The sequence below is a fragment of the Camellia sinensis genome, chromosome 9 (assembly GCF_055761805.1).
Source record: "Camellia sinensis isolate YWXY chromosome 9, ASM5576180v1, whole genome shotgun sequence".
In the NCBI taxonomy this organism is placed as follows: domain Eukaryota; kingdom Viridiplantae; phylum Streptophyta; class Magnoliopsida; order Ericales; family Theaceae; genus Camellia; species Camellia sinensis.
Window position 1 is genome coordinate 97731435 of NC_138969.1, and position 23125 is coordinate 97754559.

Consider the following 23125-nt stretch of genomic DNA (forward strand, 5'->3'; position numbering starts at 1 on the left):
CAGTGATTATTTCTAAAATTGTGTTTTGATCGAAATGAATGAGTTTCATGAATGTTATATGATATATGTAATAGGGACCTAAGGTCATTCCATTTCTACTATGATGTGCTTGGGCCTGAGGCCGTTTTGTTAGTGTTATGATAATACATGATTAGACCTGAGGTCGTTCTAAACAATTGTTAATGTGTTTGGGCCTAAGCCCATTCCATAATATGTGTTCATATGTTTGGGCTCAAGGCCGTTCTAGACTATGTGTGGGCCCGAGGCCATTCCGATAAATGTTGGGCTTGAGGCCGTTATGTAATATTACCAAGGTCATTCCGCAATTATGATCATAAAAAAGTTATGAATTTATGATGTTACACTTACTTTGACAATGAGCTCATTCATTTAAACCTCTTTACTGTATTATTACTTATTGAGTTTCACTCACTTTATATTATGTACATATATATTGGTGATCAGCTTGTCGATGTCTAGCATGGAGCCCAACCTTAGATTTTGCTTCGGGAATTGTTTTTGTGAACCTAATCGGTTAAGTCTCCAAGATGGAGCTATTGTCTTTTGGCTCATATCATGTTATGACTTTTATTTGATTTTTGGTATGATGGTTTTGGATATGTAAACTATAAGTGTAGGGTTTTCTTTTGTACATAAGTTTTGCATGGATATGTAGATATGTGAATGTACCATGATAGAAACAAAGTACATTTGTGATCATATTGGCACAGCTCAATGAAATTTCATCATTGTTATATGCTTCCGCTTATAGCCCCATTATTATAATTATTGTGTATATATGTTTGAGGTAGAAGTAATCAAGTGATTACTAGCCAGATATGATCTAAACCTCTAGGAGTGGGTTTGGGTCATGATAGTACTGGACGCTCCAGATGGGCGTCGCAATTCAACGAGAATATCACCGCGAGTGGTAACCGTATTGGTAATAGTATCCATGCTTCATTGAAGAGCCAAAAGCATGTCTACTATATTTTTGGGGATCTGAGCCATTGTTGATTCAGGTGAAAAAGGGGTACCTTGGACAGTTGATGAAGCTTTTGCTCTTCTTCTGCGTGTAACTGATGGCAAAGAAACTAACACTGGCTGACCCTCAACCAAATCTACAATTTTACAGAGTCTACTATCATGAGTACAAAGAACTTGAGGGATATCAAGTCCTTCTGAAGCTATAGTGCACCTAGCAAAAACAACGGAACCCTTAATAAGAATTTCAGCAGCATTCCGGCTCAATTGATCATTATACAACATGCTGAAACACTGAATTCAACCCTTCAAAATGAAATGCTTAAACCATTGCTCAGAATTTTGAGAACCTCAAATCCCATACATCGCATATAGCAGTAAAGACAACAAACACTCCTATAAAAGGTAGGGTTGTCCTATCCTAGCTTTGACATGATCTAAGGTTTCACTATTCAAACAAGTGGCTTCATATATCTTAACACAGGGTAGCATCCTGTCCTAATTTGAGTTGCTAAAGCTTACTATATGCACTAGGTCAGTCTTGGTCAAAAAGGGTACCTCAGCGAGACTCTGATATACCTACTCAATCAAGCGGATCAAGCGATATGCGGTGATCCAGATTCCAAGGCTTGTGCTTCCACCATATTAGAGCCTATGTCCGTCTATCCGACCTGAAGCCAAATAGCCGTCTAGGATAACAGGTGATGAGCATGGGACTTAGATGCACCAATGCATGCAATGCAATGAACATATAATTGAAAATAAAATTCTTATCATGGAGTTCGAGTCAAGGTTTCTTAATATCCTTAGTAGAGTCACCAGAAACTGTAATACGCCCAAGGGTACTCGTGCGTGTTAACAATTCAGACTCTTGGTATTTTCAATCTAGTTTCACGAGTATAATGTGAAACATAAATGAGAGTCCAGATTTGGCAACTTTTTTAGAAATTTATTTTATTGCAAAAATCTTTGCCAAAAATGAACTACATCACCAGATCTTAGAGTCACCACCTAATATTTTTGGGAAATTTGGAAACCCGTGACTCGTGTTAAGGCCATTACTTGTCATAACCAAAGTTGCTTGGCTTAAAACCTTAGATATGAGAGGGAAAGGTCATTAATTGAGCACCCCCGCTCATTTGATCAAAGATCAACCTCTACTAAACCATGATATGAATTTTATTTTCTTTATATGTTCATATTCCGGTTATTTAATGTAACAACCCCAACCCATGATTAGCGCTAATTCATGTTTATGTATGCCTAACAAGTAATTAAGAAGAAATCTTGAGTTAATTACATGTGCATTGCATTATTTTGTGTTTATACCCGTTTGACGTAGAAAGATCTGTTCATGTTTTAGTTTCGGTTTGCGAATTGAAGGCCTTATTGGCATTTGATACAGGAATTGATTTGATTTATGAGTTATTTGGAATTTTTAGAACCTTATGGTGGGTTTAATTAAAATTTGATTTGGAACGATTAAATTAGATTAAGTTAATGCCACTTATTTAACCTTAATTAATAACATTATTACCCAAGCCTAATTAAGGCACTAGTGGGCTTCTTTGTGCACTCATGCACTCCCAATTCACTATTTTGTTAATATAAACGTGTAGAGAGAGAGAGAGAGAGAGAGAGAGAGAGAGAGAAAGAGACTAAGAGAGAGTTGAACTCAAGCAAAGGAATTGCTAGAAAACTTTGGGATTGGCTTAAAACTTCTAATAATTACCTCTATAGAGCATAGTTGAGCATCTAAGGTAAGAAACCAAGCCTTTAGTCTTGAAGTTGATTTGATTCATCCATGAATTCAAATGAATTGAGCTAGGAAATGTAAGAATCAAGCTTAGGAAGTAGAAAGGAAGATCAATTCATGCTTGCATGTACATTTCATTACATTTGGAGCATATTTACTAGGAAATTCTCTCATGCATGTCATAAATTGAGCTTAGTTGTAAGAATTCATTATGTTTTACATCCTCTCATTTCATTTGATCATGATTTGGAAACTTGAAGCTCAAATCATTTCATGCATGTCATGTTTTGGAACATTCATGGAGTTTTAAGTTGAATTTGTCAACAATTGGAATGCTTTTGGGCCTTGATTTCATGAAATTATCTTTAAAGCATGATGTTTTGTGAGTTTCTAAATGTTTTCTAGAATTTTGGCCCAAAAGAATGAGTTTTGAAGTGTTGAATTCAAGTTTTGAACTTTGGGAACAAATCTGGAAAACCCAGAATTTTGCTTCCACGCTCGAGCGACTACCTTTACTTTTACACTTCCGCTCAAGCGACAAAATGGTAGCTCGAGCGTAAATTGCATGCTCTCAGAAGTTTGCGTGTGTTGCCGTCCGCTCGAGCGACAAGAGTTGCGCTCGAGCGAAGACTTGAGTGTTACGCTTGAGTGAGCGTCGAGCGGAAATTTCACGCAACCAGAACTTTTTTATACTTTGCAGACTGCTCGAGTGAAGAAGTGTGCGCTCGATCGATCACTCACATTTGGTATGTCTGCTCGAGCGAAGGAAGCTACGCTCGAGCGAGACCCCTGTTTCAGCAAAGTTTTTGTCAAATGTTTTCAAGTACATTTTTGTATCCTCATTCCATCCTAGGCACTCCTAGGCCATGATTAAGACTCCATAATGAGATTAAAGGCTAGAAACATACTAAGAACAAATGAAATAAGTTAAGTTCAATCCGAACGTGTGTATTCAATGTATGAATCTGCCATGTTATGTAGGTCACGAGCCCTAGGTTTGGTGAATTGCCTACTTTGCCATCTATTCGGAGTTACCAGCTATCTGTGAGTAATAACTTTGTAAAGTTATGTTCAATGTTAAATATTTTTTGAACATTATGATATGAAATGATTAGTTTTTTGAAATGCTACGCTATGTTTGAAATGAATGAATGATTGTCCAAGATTCTGAAATGCATTCGTGGCATCCTTAGCATCATATAATATGCGTCCCTTTATGGGTCATCAGGTCCCTTCATGGGTCATCGGAATGCCTTATGGTTGTCCCTTTATGGGTCATCGGAAACGTCTCTGTGTACATGAGTCATTAGAAAGCCTCCACGGCTGTCCCTTGTGGGTCATTGGATTTATTAATGCTAATGGATGTGCCACGTATTATGATATGATACATATACAACCTGTGAATACGAATGTAACTATAGCTATGAATCCGTTCTATTTGATGTCTGATCATGTACAAGACTCTGTTTCTATATGGATATCACTCAGTAAAAGCTTTACTCTGTTATTATTCACTGGGCTTCCGCTCACTATTTATATTATGTATGTAGGTGAGCAGGCACGTGACCAGGCCCAAAGTTGATGGTCTATATTTCAGTTTTTGTCAGCCAACCTTTGTGCCTCCTGAGGAGGTTCCAGATGAAGTCAAGCTTAGTGGTTGTTTTTGTATTTGTACTAGACTCTGTTTATGCTATGTTTTGTATCTGAACAAGATTTCTGATAACGTGTATATGGAGTGATGTGTAAATATCATATCTTTTAACATCACTCACGAGTTTATAAAAGTTTTAAGTTATCTGTCCCATGTATGTCTTCACAGCTCAATCGACTACGTATGTTTTGTATATTTGCTTCTGCAGCCCCTAACTATTTGTTATTCTGTTAAGAGGACTTTGGTAATCCAAGGATTACTGGCCAGTTACAATGCTAAACCCATAGGGGCGGGTTTGGGTAGTGACATTTAATAAATGGTAAAATTACTATGTGAAGCAAACAAGTATAGATTGTGTCATTTATATTGGAACAATTCAATTTCATGTATTTTTTAAAGCATTTTAAACAACTTGACAGAAACTTGAGTTTGTGACATGAAAATCAATTTTGTTCCAAATTGAGCAACACAACCTCCATCCACAGGCATTAATAGAGATATATCAAATAAATGCAAAGCCACATGGTAGGATGCAAAACATAGTATGAAAAAACGCACACAAACGAGATGCTAAAGTACAAAAGCTTACATATTTACCGGCGTCCCGCAAATAGGTACAAAACAAAGTTAGTAAAACATGCATGATCCTATAGACAAGATTCTAATGCAATTCATTCACGATTTGCAACTAGTGATTCGGCTTCTAAAACATGACATGTGATTCATATCAAGAACATAAAGTTGCACACAAAATCACGTAATAATCGATTAAACTCACAAATGCAAGTTTAGCCAAATCACGATGCATGAAACATGGATGTAAAATCATAGATATGATGATAAACAAAATATACTACATATGTACATATATGGAAAGCAAATAAAGAATGGGGGAGAAAGAAGCAGGGTGGAGAATTGTTACAACATTTGAATATTACAAATCTGAATAGGGGGAAAGAAAGAAAATATTACAACAAAATATCCTCACAAATCTCTTTGAAATTAAAAGAAAAACATAAAAACGGAAGCTTCAGAGGGTGTCTCGAAGACCGTCGGAGACTATTCAGCTTAATGTCGGGACATTGTCGGGCTCTGTCCAGGTGAGGTTGGTCGGTCGGCCAAAAGATGAGCGCTGACCAATAAGGCCGTGCCATGTTTTCTACTTTTCAAGCAACAAAGACAACAAGAAGTAGGCAATACATGGGTGGCTTAACCAACCACTCCTAGTTAGAGTATAACAAACTTACAATATGAAATGAAATAAAGTCAAAAAGCTCAAAATAAGAAAGAAAGCAAAAAAGAAGAAAACTTCTTTTTGATCACCCTCAAGTTTAGGAAGTGTATTTTTTAGTTCTTAGTTTGAAAATTTGAAATTCTTGTGTGAATGATATTTTTGGGTGTTTAACAGAGTGTGGCAGAGTTTCTCAACTCTCTGTTTTTCTTTCTTTTGAACAGCACTTACTCACTTTTGATCAAAGCTACTAAGGATTAGCTTTATCAAAATTTTTGGGATGGTTTTAGTGTCTCAAGGATGGTATATCAGTATATGATGGTGTATATTTGTAAATGGAGTTTTTACTTCAAAGCTTAAGCTTCTCTCTTCTTCTTCTTCTTCTTCTTCTTCTTCTTCTTCTTCTTCTTCTTCTTCTAACTCTTTTCTCTTGAAATCAATCATTTTCTCCTAACATTATGATCACCTTCATATAGACAATACAAGAGCTTAGTGAAGAAGGTGGTGAGGGACAAGGTTGAAAACAAAAAACCCATAAAATGACAAAGGCTAAGGATTTTGTTGAAAAGGCTAGCTCTCTTGACAATGAGAGATGAGTAAATACACGCCCTGTAAGGCTCAATCAAGCAAGTAGGAGGGGACAAGGTAAAAGGCAAGGATGATGGAGTGACAAGGATGGTTGCATTGGATGCTCTTTTTTGGGGTAAGAGACAAATGCTCTTTTGACAATGGAGGTCAAAGGAAGATAATAGAGGGTGAGGAGGTGTGTATCTCGTGTATGACTGTATTAAGAAATATCTGGAATAGCATGTTCCACATACTTCTAGCAAGAATTCTGCTGCTATGTTTTTGGGAAAACTAGCTGGTCGGCCAATTTCTTGGTTGGTTGGCCAAAACCTTGGCTAGCCGGCCAATTTATTGGCTGTAACAGCCAATAAATTGGCCGGCTGGCCAAAACAATGGCCAATGCCTGACTAATTTGCTAAAATAGGATTTTTCGACTGAATTCATTCGTTCCTCCTATTTCCACATTGCTCTTTGCTCTATTTCCTGAGAAAATGTTTCATTTTGAAGTTTAAAAGTGAGCATCGAAACATTACGAAAATATTTAGAATGAAGCATAGAAAGAAGCTTTCCGATTATAATTTAATTAGGCTTCACATACAACTCAATTAAACCTTTTTATTATTATTATTTTATGAGTTTCTACTTACAATTGCATAAGACTTGACACACTACTCAATTATTTTTCACTTACTACTTCATTCAACTTTACTTACTACTCAATTAAACCTGACTTACTACTTAATGAACTACTCCATTAGGTTTTAGTTATTACTTAATGAGTTTCCACTTACTATTCAATTAAACTCCACTTACTACTTAATTAAACATGACTTACTAATTAATAAAATATTATTTCAATAGACTTAAGTTACTAGTCAATACAATTATACTTACTATTATATTAAGCTTGACTTAAAATTTTAAAAATCCACTTTTTCTTTAATTAAATGAAATGATTTTCCTACAAAATTTTAAATTTATAAATTAAAAATATCACATAATGTTAAAATGAAAGAGAGATGGAGACATTGATAAATTATTACTTGAAAATTGTTTTCAATTTGTAAAATCTAAATCATCCTCTTTCACTTATTCTTTGTAAGTTGAGAGTTTTTCAATATTTTTCTAATTAACTATATTCTTATATTGTAATTAATGTTTTCAAGTGTAGTAGATAAAAGAAAATAAAAACGGGACATGTATTCATTTATTGCCATTAATAAATATTGACAAATGAGAGATCTTTCTAAGTTATTTTATTCTATTATATCTTTAATTTATGCTTTACAATATTTTAGATATTAAAAAAATATTATGAATAAAAGTTATGATTTTTTTTGAAGAAAAAATATTTCATTATAGATATTAAATTGATAAAAAAAAAATTACGAATTTATAAAAGTTTCTAAAAGATTTTTTTACAATAATTCATATATTTTTTATATAAAACATACAAAATTTATAAGTAATGTATAAAATTACCCTTCTAAAAAAAAGTAATAAATAAAAATATGAATATCAAAAACTGAAATAGTAATGACTATTTTGAGGTGTTTTAGGTAAGAAAAAAGAGTAACTATTTAAATTAATATTTTTAAAAATAAGTTTAAATAACTTACAATTTAAAAATATTTTGTTTACAAAAAATTTCTTTTTTATTTATTTTTAATATTATATTAAAAATTCACAATAATGACTATTTTAAAAAATTAGTAAATTTTAACAAATTTTAATAAATTAATATTTACATATCATATTCTACTTGTTACAAATCATAACAAGACAAAATATAGGGAGAAATAATTAAAAATGGTGTGTCATTAGTTTTATATATTTAAAATTCAAAAGATGATATAATTTTCAAGAAATGAAAGTGACCTATGTCGTAGGTAATATTTTAAATAGTAAGTCTATTAATAATAAAATAATAAGTAAGACCATCTCCAACCCTGAACCAAATCTGACATCAAATTTAAAATTTGGTGAAAAAAACACTTTTTCATGCTTCAACGGTTTCACCAAATTAATATCAAATCGAGATTTCACCAAATGTTTCACCAAAATGAGGACAGGCTCCGCATTTCATCAAAACACTGTGCATGACCGTTGAGGAAGACCAACTGGTCGACCACCAAAAGTTCAAACAGTTCCAAAAAAAAGGTTAAACAGTTGAAAAAAAAAAATTTTTTTTGCCTTACCGATGGACCAACCGGTTGACCGGCCGGTCGACCACTAAAAGGTTCAAAAAGTTCAAAAAAAATAAAAATAAAAATTGGCTTAATCGGTCGACCGGCCGGTCGGCCAACCGGTTATCCCGGCACAGATTTGATGAAAATTTGATGAAAATCAACCGTTGGAGCACTCGGTATCAGATTGAGGAAAAAGTCATTTTTTTATTCAAATTTGATGAAAACTTTGGTTCAGGGTTGGAGATACTCTAAGTGGATACCAAATAGTAAGAATGTTTGTAGCAAATGATAAGTTAATATCATTTTTTTTATTTCAAAATTAACTAAAATTATTTTATTTTTTAAAAAATTACCTTACTTTTTCTATCTAGCTTGCTATTTTCTTATCCAATGACCAATGACTAACATTCATCTTATATAAATTTAATGATTCATATTTTTTTTTATTTACATACATGAAAGCCACTCTAACGTAGGGAAATTTTAATATACACATCTTTGAAAAATGTGTATTATATATATCCTAATATAATTTTCTTTTTTAATGATGATCAATTTTTTTTAGTTATAATATTATTTTAATTATGACTCATTAATTTTTAGTTATATTTTATATAATATTTAATTATGATATTTTTTATATTAATTTAAGAGCAATGATTAAGACGCCATCCCTACATGATTCTCACAAATCTGAACCACTCATGTTGTGGACCCTACACATATATGAGTGGGCCCTACACATACATGGAGGGTCAGAATCACTTTGAGGATGTAGAGGTCATCCCCAAAGGGATCCCAAATTTTTCCAAATTATGACATAAAAAATATAAAATTCTACTCTTTTTTTTTTAATTATAAAATGTATATAATAAGTTACATGATTTGAGGGACTTTTCCCAAATTAAGGCAAAATAGCAAGCTATTTCCCAAACTAGGCCTAGTTTGGACAGAATTCTCAAACTAAGTTAAAACGTGGTTGTGAACCACGCTTTTACCGTTTTTGTGGCCCTCCTGCGAAAAATTTATAAAATCGTAAAAGCGTGGTTACAAACTACGCTTTTAAAGAAATTTAATTTTGTAAAAAAAACGTTGTTTGTATTAGCGTTTTCAGGCCACAATGTGAAAATGTGTTTTCAAAACACACGTTTTTAATAAAAAAAACTAAACCAACACTCACACTCTTCTCTCTCTCTCTCTCTCTCTGACACACACCCACAACACTCACAACAAACATGTATAATTTTTAATATATATAAATTTTATTTTATAAAATTGAGACCAATATTAATTATATATATAATAATAATTTATAATAGCAAATAATAATCAATTATATAATTTTTATAATTTTTATATATTTTTTATAATTTTTTAAATATAAATCATTTTTATATAATTTTTATCTTTCGAGTGGTTAGAAATAATTTTTTACAAATTAAATTGAAACAACCATACGTATGTATATAACCTGCCCAAAAGTTAAAATGATAATAATTTATAATAGCAAATAATAATCAACTATATAATTTTTATTTGTAAATAATTTTTTTTCCAATTAATTTGCTATTATATAGTTGATTATTTTTTTCAATTATTTACTATAGCAAATTAATTCAAAAAAAAATTTATTTGAAAAAATAAAATTAATTGGAAAAAAAATTATTTGAAAAAAAAATTATTTACAAATTGAGACAACCATTTATAAATCAAAAAAATATATCAAACAAAGTTTTTATGATAATTTTTAAAATTTTTGTAAATATAAATTGAAAATTGAAAACGAAATGATTACAAAATAGGCCTCAAATGGTAAAAATGTTGTAAAATTAACAAATAATTAAATAAGTTACCAACGTAAGAAATGACTTATCAAAAGATTTTTAGGCTATGTATGATTTGATTTTTAGATTTTTTTTAAAAATTATAAATTAATTTGGTTAAGAAATAAAACAGATTTAAAAAATAAGTATCATTTTAACTTTTGGCCAGATTATATACATACGTATGGTTGTTTTAATTTAATTTGTAAAAAATTATTTCTAACAACTCGAAAGATAAAATTTATATAAAAATGATTTATATTTAAAAAAATTATAAAAATTATATAGTTGATTATTATTTGCTATTATAAATTATTATTATATATATTTAATATTGATCTCAATTTTATAAAATAAAATTTATATATGTTAAAAATTAAATGTGTTTGATATGAGTGTTGTGGATGTGTGTCACAGAGAGAGAGAGAGAGAGAGAGAGTGTGAGAAAGAAGAGTGTGAGTGCTGGTTTAGTTTTTTTTTTTATTAAAACCGCGTTTTGAAAACATGTTTTCATATTGTTGCCTAGAAACGCTAATACAAACAGCGTTTTCTTTACAAAATTAAATTTAATTAAAAAATCACGCTTTTATGATTTTACAAATTTTTTGCAAAAAACTACAAAAATGATGAAAGCGTCGTTCACAATCACATTTTAGCTTAGTTTGAAAATTTGGTTCAAACTAAACCTAATTTAAAAAATAACTTACTATTTTACTTTAATTTAGGAAAAGCCCCATGATTTGAAGCTATGTACCATTGTTTCCCTCTAACGTGTGATACAATTTTCCGTGAGTTTGACTCATATTTGCCCTTGAATGTGGCGCGTGTGTTTTTTTATTTGACGTAAGCGGTGACGTAGCTGACGGCTGCTACTCCAATTTGTGTATTGTGACAAAACTATTCATTAGTATAATCCCCTCCTCTTCTCTCTTGGAGGCACGTTGGTTGGATTGGATGGATTAAAAAATGGAATTGAAATTATTAATTTGTGGGTTTAATTATTTTATATTTATTTTAATATTTTTATATAAAATTATTAATTTAATAAATAATTAATTTAATAAATTTATAAAATTATTAATAATAAAATAAAAATAAAATTATTAATCTCATAAATAATTATTCTAATTAAATAATAAACATCACATTAATTTAATAAAATTATTAATAATTCACTATTAATGTTGCATTATTATCTAATAATAAAATAAAAACAAAATTATTAATCTAATAAATAATTATTCTAATTAAATAATAAACATCACATTAATTTAATAAAATTATTAATAATTCACTATTAATGTTGCATTATTATCTAATAATTCACTATTAGTGTTGCATTATTATCTGGTATTATTTGTAGATGAGTCGGACACACTCTGTTTCGTCAAGATGGTGAAACACTCTCTCTCTCTCTCTCTCTCTCTCTCTCTCTCTCTCTCTATCTGGCTGCCCTTTTCGTTTCATCAAATCCGGATTCTCACTGTTTATTTCATCAAATACAGTCTGTGATGTTTTTGTAGTGGAAGTGGATATAACCATAGACAGACCTGTAGGCACTAAGTGCTTGCTTAAAGATGGGTTTTGAGCCACTGGTTTGGTATTGTCAGCCAGTGGCGAATGGGGTGTGGGCAAAGGTAGTGGAAAATGCGTTTGGAGCTTACACACCATGCGCAACCGACACTTTGGTTGTTTCCATCTCCAATTTGGTTCTTATGGGCCTGTGCTTATATCGAATATGGCTGACTAAGAAAGATTTTACAGTCCAGAGGTTCCGTTTGAGGTCAAATTATTACAACTACATGTTGGTATTGTTGGCTGCCTATTGTACCGCAGAACCTTTATTCAGATTGGTCATGGGTATATCGGCCTTGAATCTTGATGGACAGACTGGCGGCCTCGCTCCATTTGAGGTAGGTTTGAAATGCTCAAAATTCAAAATATCCAGTAGTTGAATTGAATTCATGTTCTAATGACAAAACCTCCTTTCATTTCCTTTGGAGACAAAAGCAGCAACCCTTTTGCATTTTTGAACTTTAAAAGCTTACTATTGCAAGTAGCTACCTAAAGTGTATTTGTGTTATTCGGTCAGCTTGAATGTGAATCGATTTGTTATGTTCACCATCTAATATATGATTCGTTATGTTCACCACCTAAAGTGTATTTGTGTCATGGGTTTCAGATAACGTCCCTCTCCTCTTTCTTTTAGGTCACATCCAAGAACTTCATCCTAAACACTCAAAAACAAGTACCAATTATAATGATCGTTTGGTTTTGGATACTTGAATCCATAATTAAATTAAGACCACATGAGGATTGTCCATCACATGTGACCTCTTGCTAATTTTTTATGGTTCATTTATTTTCGCAGATGGTTTCACTCATCATTGAGGCTTTTGCTTGGTGCTCTATGGTGGTCATGCTTGGTGTAGAAACAAAGGTCTACATCAGTAAGTTCAGGTGGTACATCGGATTTGGGGTCATTTATGCTTTGGTAGGGGACATTGTGATGCTCAGTCTCATTCTTCCGGTGAAGGAGTTTTACAGTCGGTTAGTTTTTGTCTAATTTCTTGATATTTTTTTGATTTCATAATATATATTTTTCTCCCTCACTATGGTATGTCTTAATCTTCTTGTCCTTCTTTTTGTTGCTGCTGCACATGTAAAGACATATATCCAACAAAATGATGTTTATTGATTGTGCTATTGATTTCCATAATTTCTTACTTAAATTTCTTTTGTCAAGCTCCCATATGCAATTTTCAAATATGGGCATTTGAAGATCTGAAAACCAAATATTGGATGAGGAATAACATATCTTTAATTGTGAAATGACCATTGATAATATAGTTCACAGTTATTTTAAAACTATGATTACAGTGAGTAAAGAACTGTAGTAGTTTGGACATGACATTTACTTTGATGCTATGTATGTTTGTGCGCGCGCGCACGCATGCTAGCCTGTGCATGTGCCTGTGATAAAGTGGAATGTGTCACACGACCTTGGGTAAAACTCAACCCAAAAACTAGCTGTTGAGGTGAGGTTGCCCCTTGCATTGGGTTTCCATTTCTTTTTAGCTGCTTCTTTGTATCTATTTTGTTTGTAGACATTGGTGTGTTGCTGCTTCGTTGTGTCTATTTTGTCTGTATGCATTGATACACCAGAAATTTCAAGTGTCTTCAGGATTGAGACAATCGGTATCAACCTCAGTTATTGATATTGATTATTTAGGACTGTTCAGTGAAGTGAAATGGGTCTCGTTTCAATAATTCGAGCCGTGTCTTGTAGGGTCCTTCACGTATATCATCCACACAAAAAATTAGGCGAATTCGATAATCTTAACTTATTCAATATATCGTGTTTGTCACCAAAAAAATGGATGATTTATTTTTAAAAATACACTTGTCATTCATTTTATTGAACACAAATGTGATAAATTGAATAGGCTACCATTATCGGATTAACCTAATTTTTTGTGTGGATGATGTACACGAAATGTTCATATATTATCATAATCAACCTATAAAGGTGTGATTCTTGGATTCAAGCAATTAATGGAAGATCTAAACTCTCAAGAGTGCAAGAGTTGGCCGACTAGAGCCAAATAATAGTAGGTTGGGGTTTGGCACAGATAAGGTGGTTGTGATGGGTGAATTGAGTTACTTCGACTTCAGATGCATATGCTGTTGTTTTGGCAATCACTGTTATGCTCTCAACGACTTCAATTTTCTATTTTATTTGAGTGAATTATGAGACATGCTCTTGTTAAGCAAATTACTAGTTTGAAAGTGTCAAAGTCTCCTTATTGTGAATAATTCGTGTACAGAGTCATATTGTATCTTAGTTTGGAAGTTTTTTTTGATTAAAATTGTTGAATAGATATTTCTAGATATGCTCGCAGTACAAATTTAAGGCTGCGTTTTATCCATGCAGATCTGTTCTGTTTTGGTACATCAGTGAGGTCTTTGTCCAGGTTTGGTGCTCTTCTCTGTCTCTTTATATTTTTTAAGGTTGTTAGTTATGTAATTTTATTTCATATCTTCCATCCTGTGGAATATTGTGCGGACAAAAGCTAAAAACCGGCCCTTCAAGACCAGGCCAACACTAACCAATGACAAAATTTTAAACCTGACAAAATTTTCCTTGATACATGCTCCTTTTTGTGGTCCAACTTAACCAGTGCCAACTTTCTGATTAGGATGGCTATTACTAACCAATGACATTGAACTTTATACTCATTTTGCACCCCAAGATGTCCAAATTCTAGGCAAGTACAAGAACCAGGGGTTGGGACAAAAATGAACATGAACAATTTGTGGATCAGGGTTTAAACCTTGGTCTTTAACTTTGCATTCAGCTACATCATACAATCAAATTCAATATGTTGTTATTGTTTATGAAATAGGTCTTGTATGGAGTACTCTTTCTGGTGTATTTTCCCAGTATGGATCCTTATCCGGGGTACACCCCAATACGGACCGAATCTGTTGATGACACTGAATATGAAGAACTTCCTGGAGGAGAGCAAATTTGTCCTGAGAAGTATGCCAACATATTTTCCAGTACGTACTTTGTGGATTTACATGTTCTCATTCGCAATGCTAGCTATTCAAGAATTCTTATATTGACTCTTTGAATGGAATATTAATTATAGTTGCTAAGATGAGAATAATTTGAACCACTCCCCTCCCTTCCATTTTGTGTGGTGTGATTGGTTTTTTGGAAAACATCTTTGAATGTGAAGCTTACAAAAATGCCCTTTGTCCCATTTGAATAAAGATGATATGGGACTGCCAAAATGGAAAGGCCACATAAAACTGGACGGAGGCAGTACATCTCAGCTATACTACGGATTGTCTTCCCAAACAATCACAAGGGTGGTCATAAAGTGATTTGGCCACTTCTTTGATTTGAAAATTAGACTTTGTGCTTTGAGCTTGGTTCACAATATTCTTCACTGTTATCTCCAAACCTTTTTAGTTCACCTTCCTACTGTTGTCAATTGCTTGAATTGAGACACTGTTTTTGTGCTTTATGGTGTCCTCCCAGTAATCTTTGCTTCCTTTGTATTTGTTTGCTACACCACCACATGCACAGTGCGAAACTATTTGTAATCTTCTTGATAAAACAAAAATATATCTTTTTCCCTTTGAACTGCTTCACTTAAATTGATATTCTGGTTCATGGTTTCTTCTGCAGAAACTACTTTTGCATGGATGAATCCACTTATGCATCTAGGCTATAAAAGGCCCCTGACTGAGAAGGATGTTTGGAAACTGGACACATGGGACCGAACTGAAACACTGAATAGCAAGTGAGTCCTTGTTTATCTAATTTTGTCTTTTACTTGGATTCATTCATAGCAAGATTCATGTCATATTTTTTGTTGACTCCTTAGGTTCCAGCAATGTTGGGCTGAGGAATCTCGGAGGTCTAAACCGTGGCTTTTAAGGGCATTAAATCGTAGCCTTGGGGGAAGGTGTGGATATTGTTACATTACTAGAATTTTTGCATTGCATGTACTGTAGTTTAATCTGGTTGATGTTTTTTGTGACATGTTCTCTGATTTTTGTAGGTTTTGGTGGGGAGGTGTTTGGAAGGTAATGAGCTCCTTAAACAACTGTTTCATTAGGACCTTGTTTATATAAGTTAAAAATCATGCATCCGATTTGGGAGCAGAGTATTTACATGCATGTGGTTTTTATGAAATTCTTAACAAATTTAGTTTCTTGGTTGCAATGTTCTATGTTTAGGCTCATTTTGCTTTCGCATTTTGGGTCCAAATACACTTAGCAATGCATAATTGCATTTGCCAACAGTTTGTCTCCCTTTTCATTTTTGTTGTTTTGGGCTACAATTCAATTATACCCCTTTTCTTTTTGTTATTTCTCTATCTCAACATCATTAACTTTTTCTAAGTGTAGATGAGAGAGGTTGTTTAGATTAAGGCCTTGATTACTAATGTGCAATAATATCTGACAACCAATAGAACCAATCCAAGCTTGAACCTGTTTTTATCAACTAAGTGTGCTGTAGTATGAAGACATCTTATATCTGCAATATATTTATGAAATGGTAAAAGAAAAAGGTGATTGAGTGCATGAGGCTCCTGCTAAAGTGCAGGTTGGGCAAGATGAATGCAGCCTTAACTCAATTCATGAAGAGGCTGATTTTGTGACTTGAATCTGCGCCACTAGGAACATTAACAACAAGCCTTACCATTGCGCGTCTAATAAATTTATAAAATGTATTGATATTAAATATATAGGTTTGATTTCTGGGCCTTGTTTTAATTAAATAAATGATAAAACATTAACACATTTGCACATGCACATGCACATGCACATGCACATGCACATGCACATGCACATGGGGGAGTATACAGTCAAAGAATAGAGTATGTGAAAAATTAGGGTTGGAATGAGAAAGAGAGAAGAAAAGAGAAGTGACAGAGAGAATAGAGATTAGGGTTGCATAATCTAGGCCCCTACATATATTTATATTTGAGTGAGAACTACAAAATGACCATAATACCCTTACTAGCAAGACAGAGAAATATAATAGAGACAAAAAACTACTCTACACTCTCCCTCAAGCTAGAGCAAAGAGATCAAACATGTCCAACTTGGTAGATAACTGGTGGAAAGATGACCGAGCTAAAGGTTTGGTGAGAATGTCACCCAATTGATCTTTAGACTGAACAAATAGTCTCAAGTTACTTGCAAAGTAGCAAATCACGAACAAAGTGACAGACAACCTCGATATGCTTTGTACGCTCATGAAACACTAGATTATTTGCAATGAAGATAGCATCATGATTATTATACCACGTACGCATACGAGAAGGAACATAAATGCCAAAATAGATTCACTTCCAAAATAGAATCACTCATAAATTCACTAGAGATTCACTTGCAAAATAGATTCACTCATAGATTCGTATCAATTTTGCAAAAATTGCGAATCGAATCCAAAATAGATTCACTAGAGATTCACTTCCAAAACAAATTCACTCATAGATTCGTATCAATTTTGCAAAAATTGCGAATCAAATCATTAATTGAATAACGAATCGTAAGATTCTGATAACATAGTCAATTATACCTTAGTTCTTAAAATCAATTTTTCATGGGCTATACTTTCCCTAAATGGGCACTTACGGCTTTTCTCTGCCATGCTTTCTAGTCCTGCATTTCAATGATTTCAAAAGGAGGAAAAAAATGGTCTTTGACTTACCTTTGAATGAGGTAAAGGCCATATATATATAACATATTCATGATACAATTTAGGAAACAATATAAACAAAGAGAGATTCCTACAATCAACATAAAATAATTTAATTCCTATTCTATTCTAGTTTCTATATTCAACACTCTCCCTCAAGCTGGTGTGAAGATATTTAACAAACGCAGCTTGTTAATGGAAGGCTGGAGCAAAGTTGGTCCCATGGTTTTTGTGAACATATCTACCAACTGCTGAGAAGAAGAGACAAAGGATGCACGCACAATGCCAATTTGAACATTTTCTCTAATGAAATGTATGTCAACCTCGATATGCTTGATATGCTCATGAAGCACAGAATTAGAGGATAACATAATGGCAGATTTGTTATTAGAAAATAAAGAAGAAGGAACAGTCTCCTCAAAATCCAACTCTGCCAGAATAGCGTGAAGCCAAAGAATTTTACATGTGCCATAGCCCGATACTCAGTCTTTGCAGAAGATTGAGAAACAACCGCCTGCTTCTTACTTTTTCATGAGATAAGATGATCACCATAGAAAGTACAGAAGTCAGAAGTGGAACGTCGATCAGTCCTAGATTCTGCATAGTTGGCATTGGTGAAACAAGAGAGCCCAGATTGGAGACCAGCTGTAAAGAACAATCCCAAGTTAGGAGAAGTTTTCAAATACCTCAAAATATGATGAACTGCATCAAGGTGCTCTGTACGAGGTGCATGTATGAATTGACTCACAACACTAACTGCAAATGTCAAGTCAGGTCTAGTGTTGGTTAAATAAATGAAGCATCCAAAAAAACGCTGATACATGCCTAGGTCATCAAACAACTTACCAGGCTCTAATGTGAGCTTGACATTAGGATCCATAGGTGTAGAAGCAGGTTTACACCCTAACATACTAGTGTCCTTAAGCAAGTCAAGGGTGTACTTGCGTTGAGACAAGGAGATCCCCTCCCTTAAGCGAGCCACCTCGATTTCTCAAAAATATTTAAGACATCCCAGATCCTTTTTATCAAAAGTTTGGCCTAAGTCCTTCTTTACTTGACCAATGCCAACAGAGATATCACCTATGAGAATAATATCATCCACATAAACTAACAAGACTATACACTGACTTGTAGAATTCCGGCGAATGAAATAAGTGTGATTTGAGTGGCACTGAACAAAGCCCATGGATATAATAACAGAACTAAAGTGATCAAACTATGCTCGCAGAGACTGTTTTAGACCACAAAATGATTTGCGTAACTGGCACACTTTTCCTGAATACTCCCCTTCAGCCCAAAAGTTGAGTGGAGTCATGTAAATCTCAAGAAGATCCCCATGAAGAAACGCATTCTTGACATCAAGCTAATGAAGAGGCCAAGAATGGGATGCTGCAAGGGAGATAAGGAGACGCATAAAAGTAAGCTTGGCGATAAGGGCAAAAGTGACACCAAAATCCTTGTCAGGAATCTATGTGAAACCTTTGGCCACCAGGCGGGCTTTGTAATGGTCAACTGAGCCATCAACGAGGTACTTTATGGTGAACACCCATTTGCAACCAACCGTGCTCTTCCCAGGAGGTAAAGGTGCAAGATCCCAAGTGTGATTCTGTTCTAAGGTCGCCATCTCAATCTGCATAGACACTATCCATTTTGGATGCTGAAGGGCCTCAGACACAGATCGAGGAATGGATTCAGACTCAAGCTTGCAAAGGAAAGAACGGTAAGAAATGGAAACCCTATCATAGGAAAGGTACTGGGAAATGGAATGATTAGTATTACTCAAATAACTCAAACGATTTGGAGGATGTCGATCTTGAGGTGGGTTACGACGAGGAGATGGAAGAGGAGCCAAAGGAGAAAAGTTATGTGATCCAGAGATTGGAGAGGCGGTAGGAGGAGGCTGAGTGTGTGGGCGACGAGAGTATACTTTCAATGGGGGAGGAGATGAAGGTTGAGAAGGAGGAAGGGGGACAACCTCATTCTCAACCTCGTCCAAAATGGTCATCAAGCAAACAGTGGAAGGAATAGTTGGAGGATCCTGCAAAGGAGGGTTAGTATCAAAGAAAGGAAGATCCTCACCAAAAGTAACATCCAAAGTGTTATGAAAGTGACGAGACACAGGGTCATAACACCTATACCTTTTGAACAAGGAAGAGTATCTTAAGAAGATACAATCAAGGTTCTGAAAAGCGGTTGCGGTTGCTGTAATGGTGGCAGTGTGCGGTTGCAGTTGCAGAGTGTAAAGGCCGTAGCGTAATGGTTGCGGTAACCGGAACCGTAAATATTTTTATTTTTCGCACAATTTAGAAAAAACTTACTGATACGCATATTTTTTTTTTAGAATCATATTTATTGGGTTTTGAAATAAATTTTGATAAATTTTAAGTATGATCTAATATATTTCATATTTTTAAATCACTATAAAATATTTACAATTAAATATTAAATTAAATGATTATAAAAAAAATGCAACCACTATTTATACATCTAGATTTTACATGCTAATGTAATCATATAAAAGTTAAAAAATAAATTATAAAGAAAAAAAATCCATACATGATTTTTTTTTTTTGGCTTGAATCACTTGAATATTTGTTATCTTTTTGAATAACCTGTAAATAAAAAAAATAAATTAATCAATAACAACTGACATATATAAAATGTAATATAATTATAAGTGTTATGATTTTTAGATATTATAAAAAAAATCAATCACTAACTATTATATATAAAATACTGAAATAAATACCTAAATATATATTTTTTAAATCAAAATTGCTAAATATATTAAACACCAGCTGTAGACCATAACCAGCTGGAGACCATGACTTGTTAAATATATATCAAAATTGCTAAATATATATCATTAATGATCATAACTTTTTTGGTGGCAAGCCAGAGACCACACAAACAAAACAAAAATCTAAAAACACTTCTTTCAAAGGTAGCCAAGAGCAGCCGAACAAAACTTTGAAATTGGGTCTATGAATAAATAAATAAAAACTTGGGTCTTACTTACAAAGTCACAGTAGATTAGATCTTCATCTTCAACACTGCAAGATTCATCTTCTTTTTCATCTTCAACACAGGTTCTTCATCTCTTCTCTCTTCTCTCTCTCTCTCTCTGTCTCTCACTCTTCCATTTTTCCTCTTTTCTGTGTATCCCTCTTCCGTGAACCACTTGCTTATTTTTTATTTTTTATATTATTTATTAGAAACTTAGTTGAGATGGTTGAAATCTGTGGATCTGAAGATCTGAATCTCAATTGGAGAGTTTTTAAAGACTCTAAAGGTTGTGGATTTGATCTGAAGATTATGGGTCTGAAGAATCTTACTTCAAAGTGGTTCACGGGTTTACAATCTGAAAAGAACTCAAGAGTTTTGTAGACAAAATCTATACAAAATCTGTTTAACCATAAAGGTATGTACAAAACTTGTTCAGTATATATTTTTTCAGCTTTTTATTTTGTTTTTTGTTTTTTTGAAAAGAATCAGCTCATAACATTGTGTAACGGTGCGTTACGGCACCGTTACGACAGCCGCTACAGCCGATACACCTGTGAATCTCAATCACACTGCAAAAGCGGGGGTAATGTGTGGTGCCTACTGCTGCAACCGTTACGTAATGCTGCATTTTGAAACATTGGATACAACGAATAGATTTGTCATCTAACTTTGTGCGAGTAGGACTTCGATTTTGAATAAAACAGGTACACCCAAAGACACGAGGTAAGAGTGGAAACAGAGTGGTAGTGGGCATAAGGATATGAAACCTAGTGAGACCATTCAACACACGACTAGGGGTTCTATTAATGAGGTAAATAGCAGTAAGGACAGCCATATGCCAATAAGACTTGGGAACACCCATACCTTGAAGAAGACACCGGACAATAGACATAATATGACAGTTTTTACATTCATCAACACCATTTTGTTTAGAGGTCCGAGGACAAGTAAGTTGTTGAAGAATACCGGTTTGATTCAGATGGGAATGAAATTCATTAGAGATATATTCCCTACTATTATCAGAACGGATATTCTAGACAAATGTATGAAACTGAGTTTTAACCATTTGTAAAAATTGAACAAAAATGGAAAACACTTCATACTTCCAGCGAAGGAGATAAACCCAAGTGCACTTACTGTGATCATCAATAAAAGTTACATAATATTTATGACCAGAGAAAGCAGAGACAAGAGAAGGACTCCAAACATATGAATATATAAGATCAAAAACACTAAGGGCCTGAGTGAGGGATATAGCTAGTATGAGTATGCTTAGACAACTCACAAACCACACAATGAAATTTAGAGTCTTTGCAAGCTTTATTAAATGAAGGAAAAAGTTGACATAAATATTGAAAATTAACATGCCCATACAAGAATGCCATAATTCTAAAGTCAGAATATTAAACACACAAGACATGGAAACAGGCAAAACAGAGGCCTAAAAACTAGCTAAAGAAGGAGAGGAAGGCTTGTTCGGTGGGTCTCCAAAGTAGTAAAGCCCATCACGCTCATAGCCTTTGCCAAAAATCCTCTTCGAACTCAGGTCCTGTAAAAGGCAAGAAGAGGGTAAGAAGATGACAGCACAATTAAATTATTTGGCAAGACGACTAACAAATAAGAGATTATATGCAAACTTAGGAACATGTAAAACAAACAATGAAGTAATGGTATAAGGACACTACACCCTTATGACGAATAGAGGATGAAGAACCATCAACAAGACACATAAATTGGGTAATAGTAGTTGGGACAGGAGAAGAAAGAAAAACTAACCAATCATATGATCATTAGCCCTAGAATCCAGAATCCAGAACCCATGAGGGACTAGTAGACTGAACATGGAAAACAGTAGAAGTACCTGTAGCAAAGGTGACAATAGTGGAAGGTGATAAGCCATGAGAGCTAGTAGTGAGAGATCCAAGCTGAGCCTGAAGCTGATCAATCTGAGTTTGTAACTCTTGTAAATTAGGGACATTAGGAGTAGTCTCCACTAAAGCAACAGTGCGAGGGGTGCTAGTGCCATGAGTGCGATAAGAACGTGGCCTCAACTCAAGATGAAGTTTGAAACGACGAGCCGTAACATGACCAGAAGCACCACAATGATGACAAGTAACATGACTAGTAGAACCCTGAGAACCAGACTTGGTAGCAAGAGCCATCTGATCAAATAAAACCAGAGACAGGGAAGGAGGACTTGGCTGAACCAGATGCCTATGGCGCTCATCACTATCAATGGTGGCAAAGGCCTCATAGAGAAAAGGCACGGGTGATATGTTTAAAATCTGAGTTCGAAAAGATTCAAACTCAGAGTTTAAACCGACCAAAAATTGGTAAGTATGCTGGGGAGTAAGACGTTTGGACACAAGGGAGGCATCATCTGCTGGTGACACAGTCAATGTCTCATATTGAGCTTCTCTACGGGCTTGAAGATATCCAAAGAATTCTGACACAGAAAGATCCAAGGCAGGATGGGAGGCATGAGCAATATCCTGATAGAGCTTAAAGATTCGAGCATCATTATGAGCATGAGCATGCATCTGTGATAAGGCACGCCATAGACTAGGAACTGTGTCGCAATAGAGAAACATGTGATAAATATGATTCTCCATGGAGTTGAACATCCATCTCAGAATGGTACAATTATCACTATCCCACTGGGCACGTGTAGGATCTGTTGCAGCAGGTTGGGT

General features: G+C 34.1%; 1 protein-coding gene across 2 annotated transcripts in view; it reads left to right on the forward strand.

The window, feature by feature from the left end:
* Nucleotides 1–11540: 11540 nt before the first annotated feature.
* LOC114291049 (ABC transporter C family member 2) overlaps nt 11541–23125 on the forward strand; it is a 102044-nt gene continuing 90459 nt past the window's right edge. For both annotated transcript variants that reach the window (XR_003639247.2, XM_028235054.2), the window contains exons 1-7: nt 11541–12114; nt 12573–12751; nt 14136–14175; nt 14608–14764; nt 15402–15516; nt 15601–15681; nt 15778–15802. Coding sequence is in view for 1 of the 2 variants with exons in the window: in XM_028235054.2 (XP_028090855.2) it covers nt 11779–12114; nt 12573–12751; nt 14136–14175; nt 14608–14764; nt 15402–15516; nt 15601–15681; nt 15778–15802 (933 nt within the window). In the remaining variant the exon portion in view is untranslated. The remainder of the gene's footprint in view (nt 12115–12572; nt 12752–14135; nt 14176–14607; nt 14765–15401; nt 15517–15600; nt 15682–15777; nt 15803–23125) is intronic.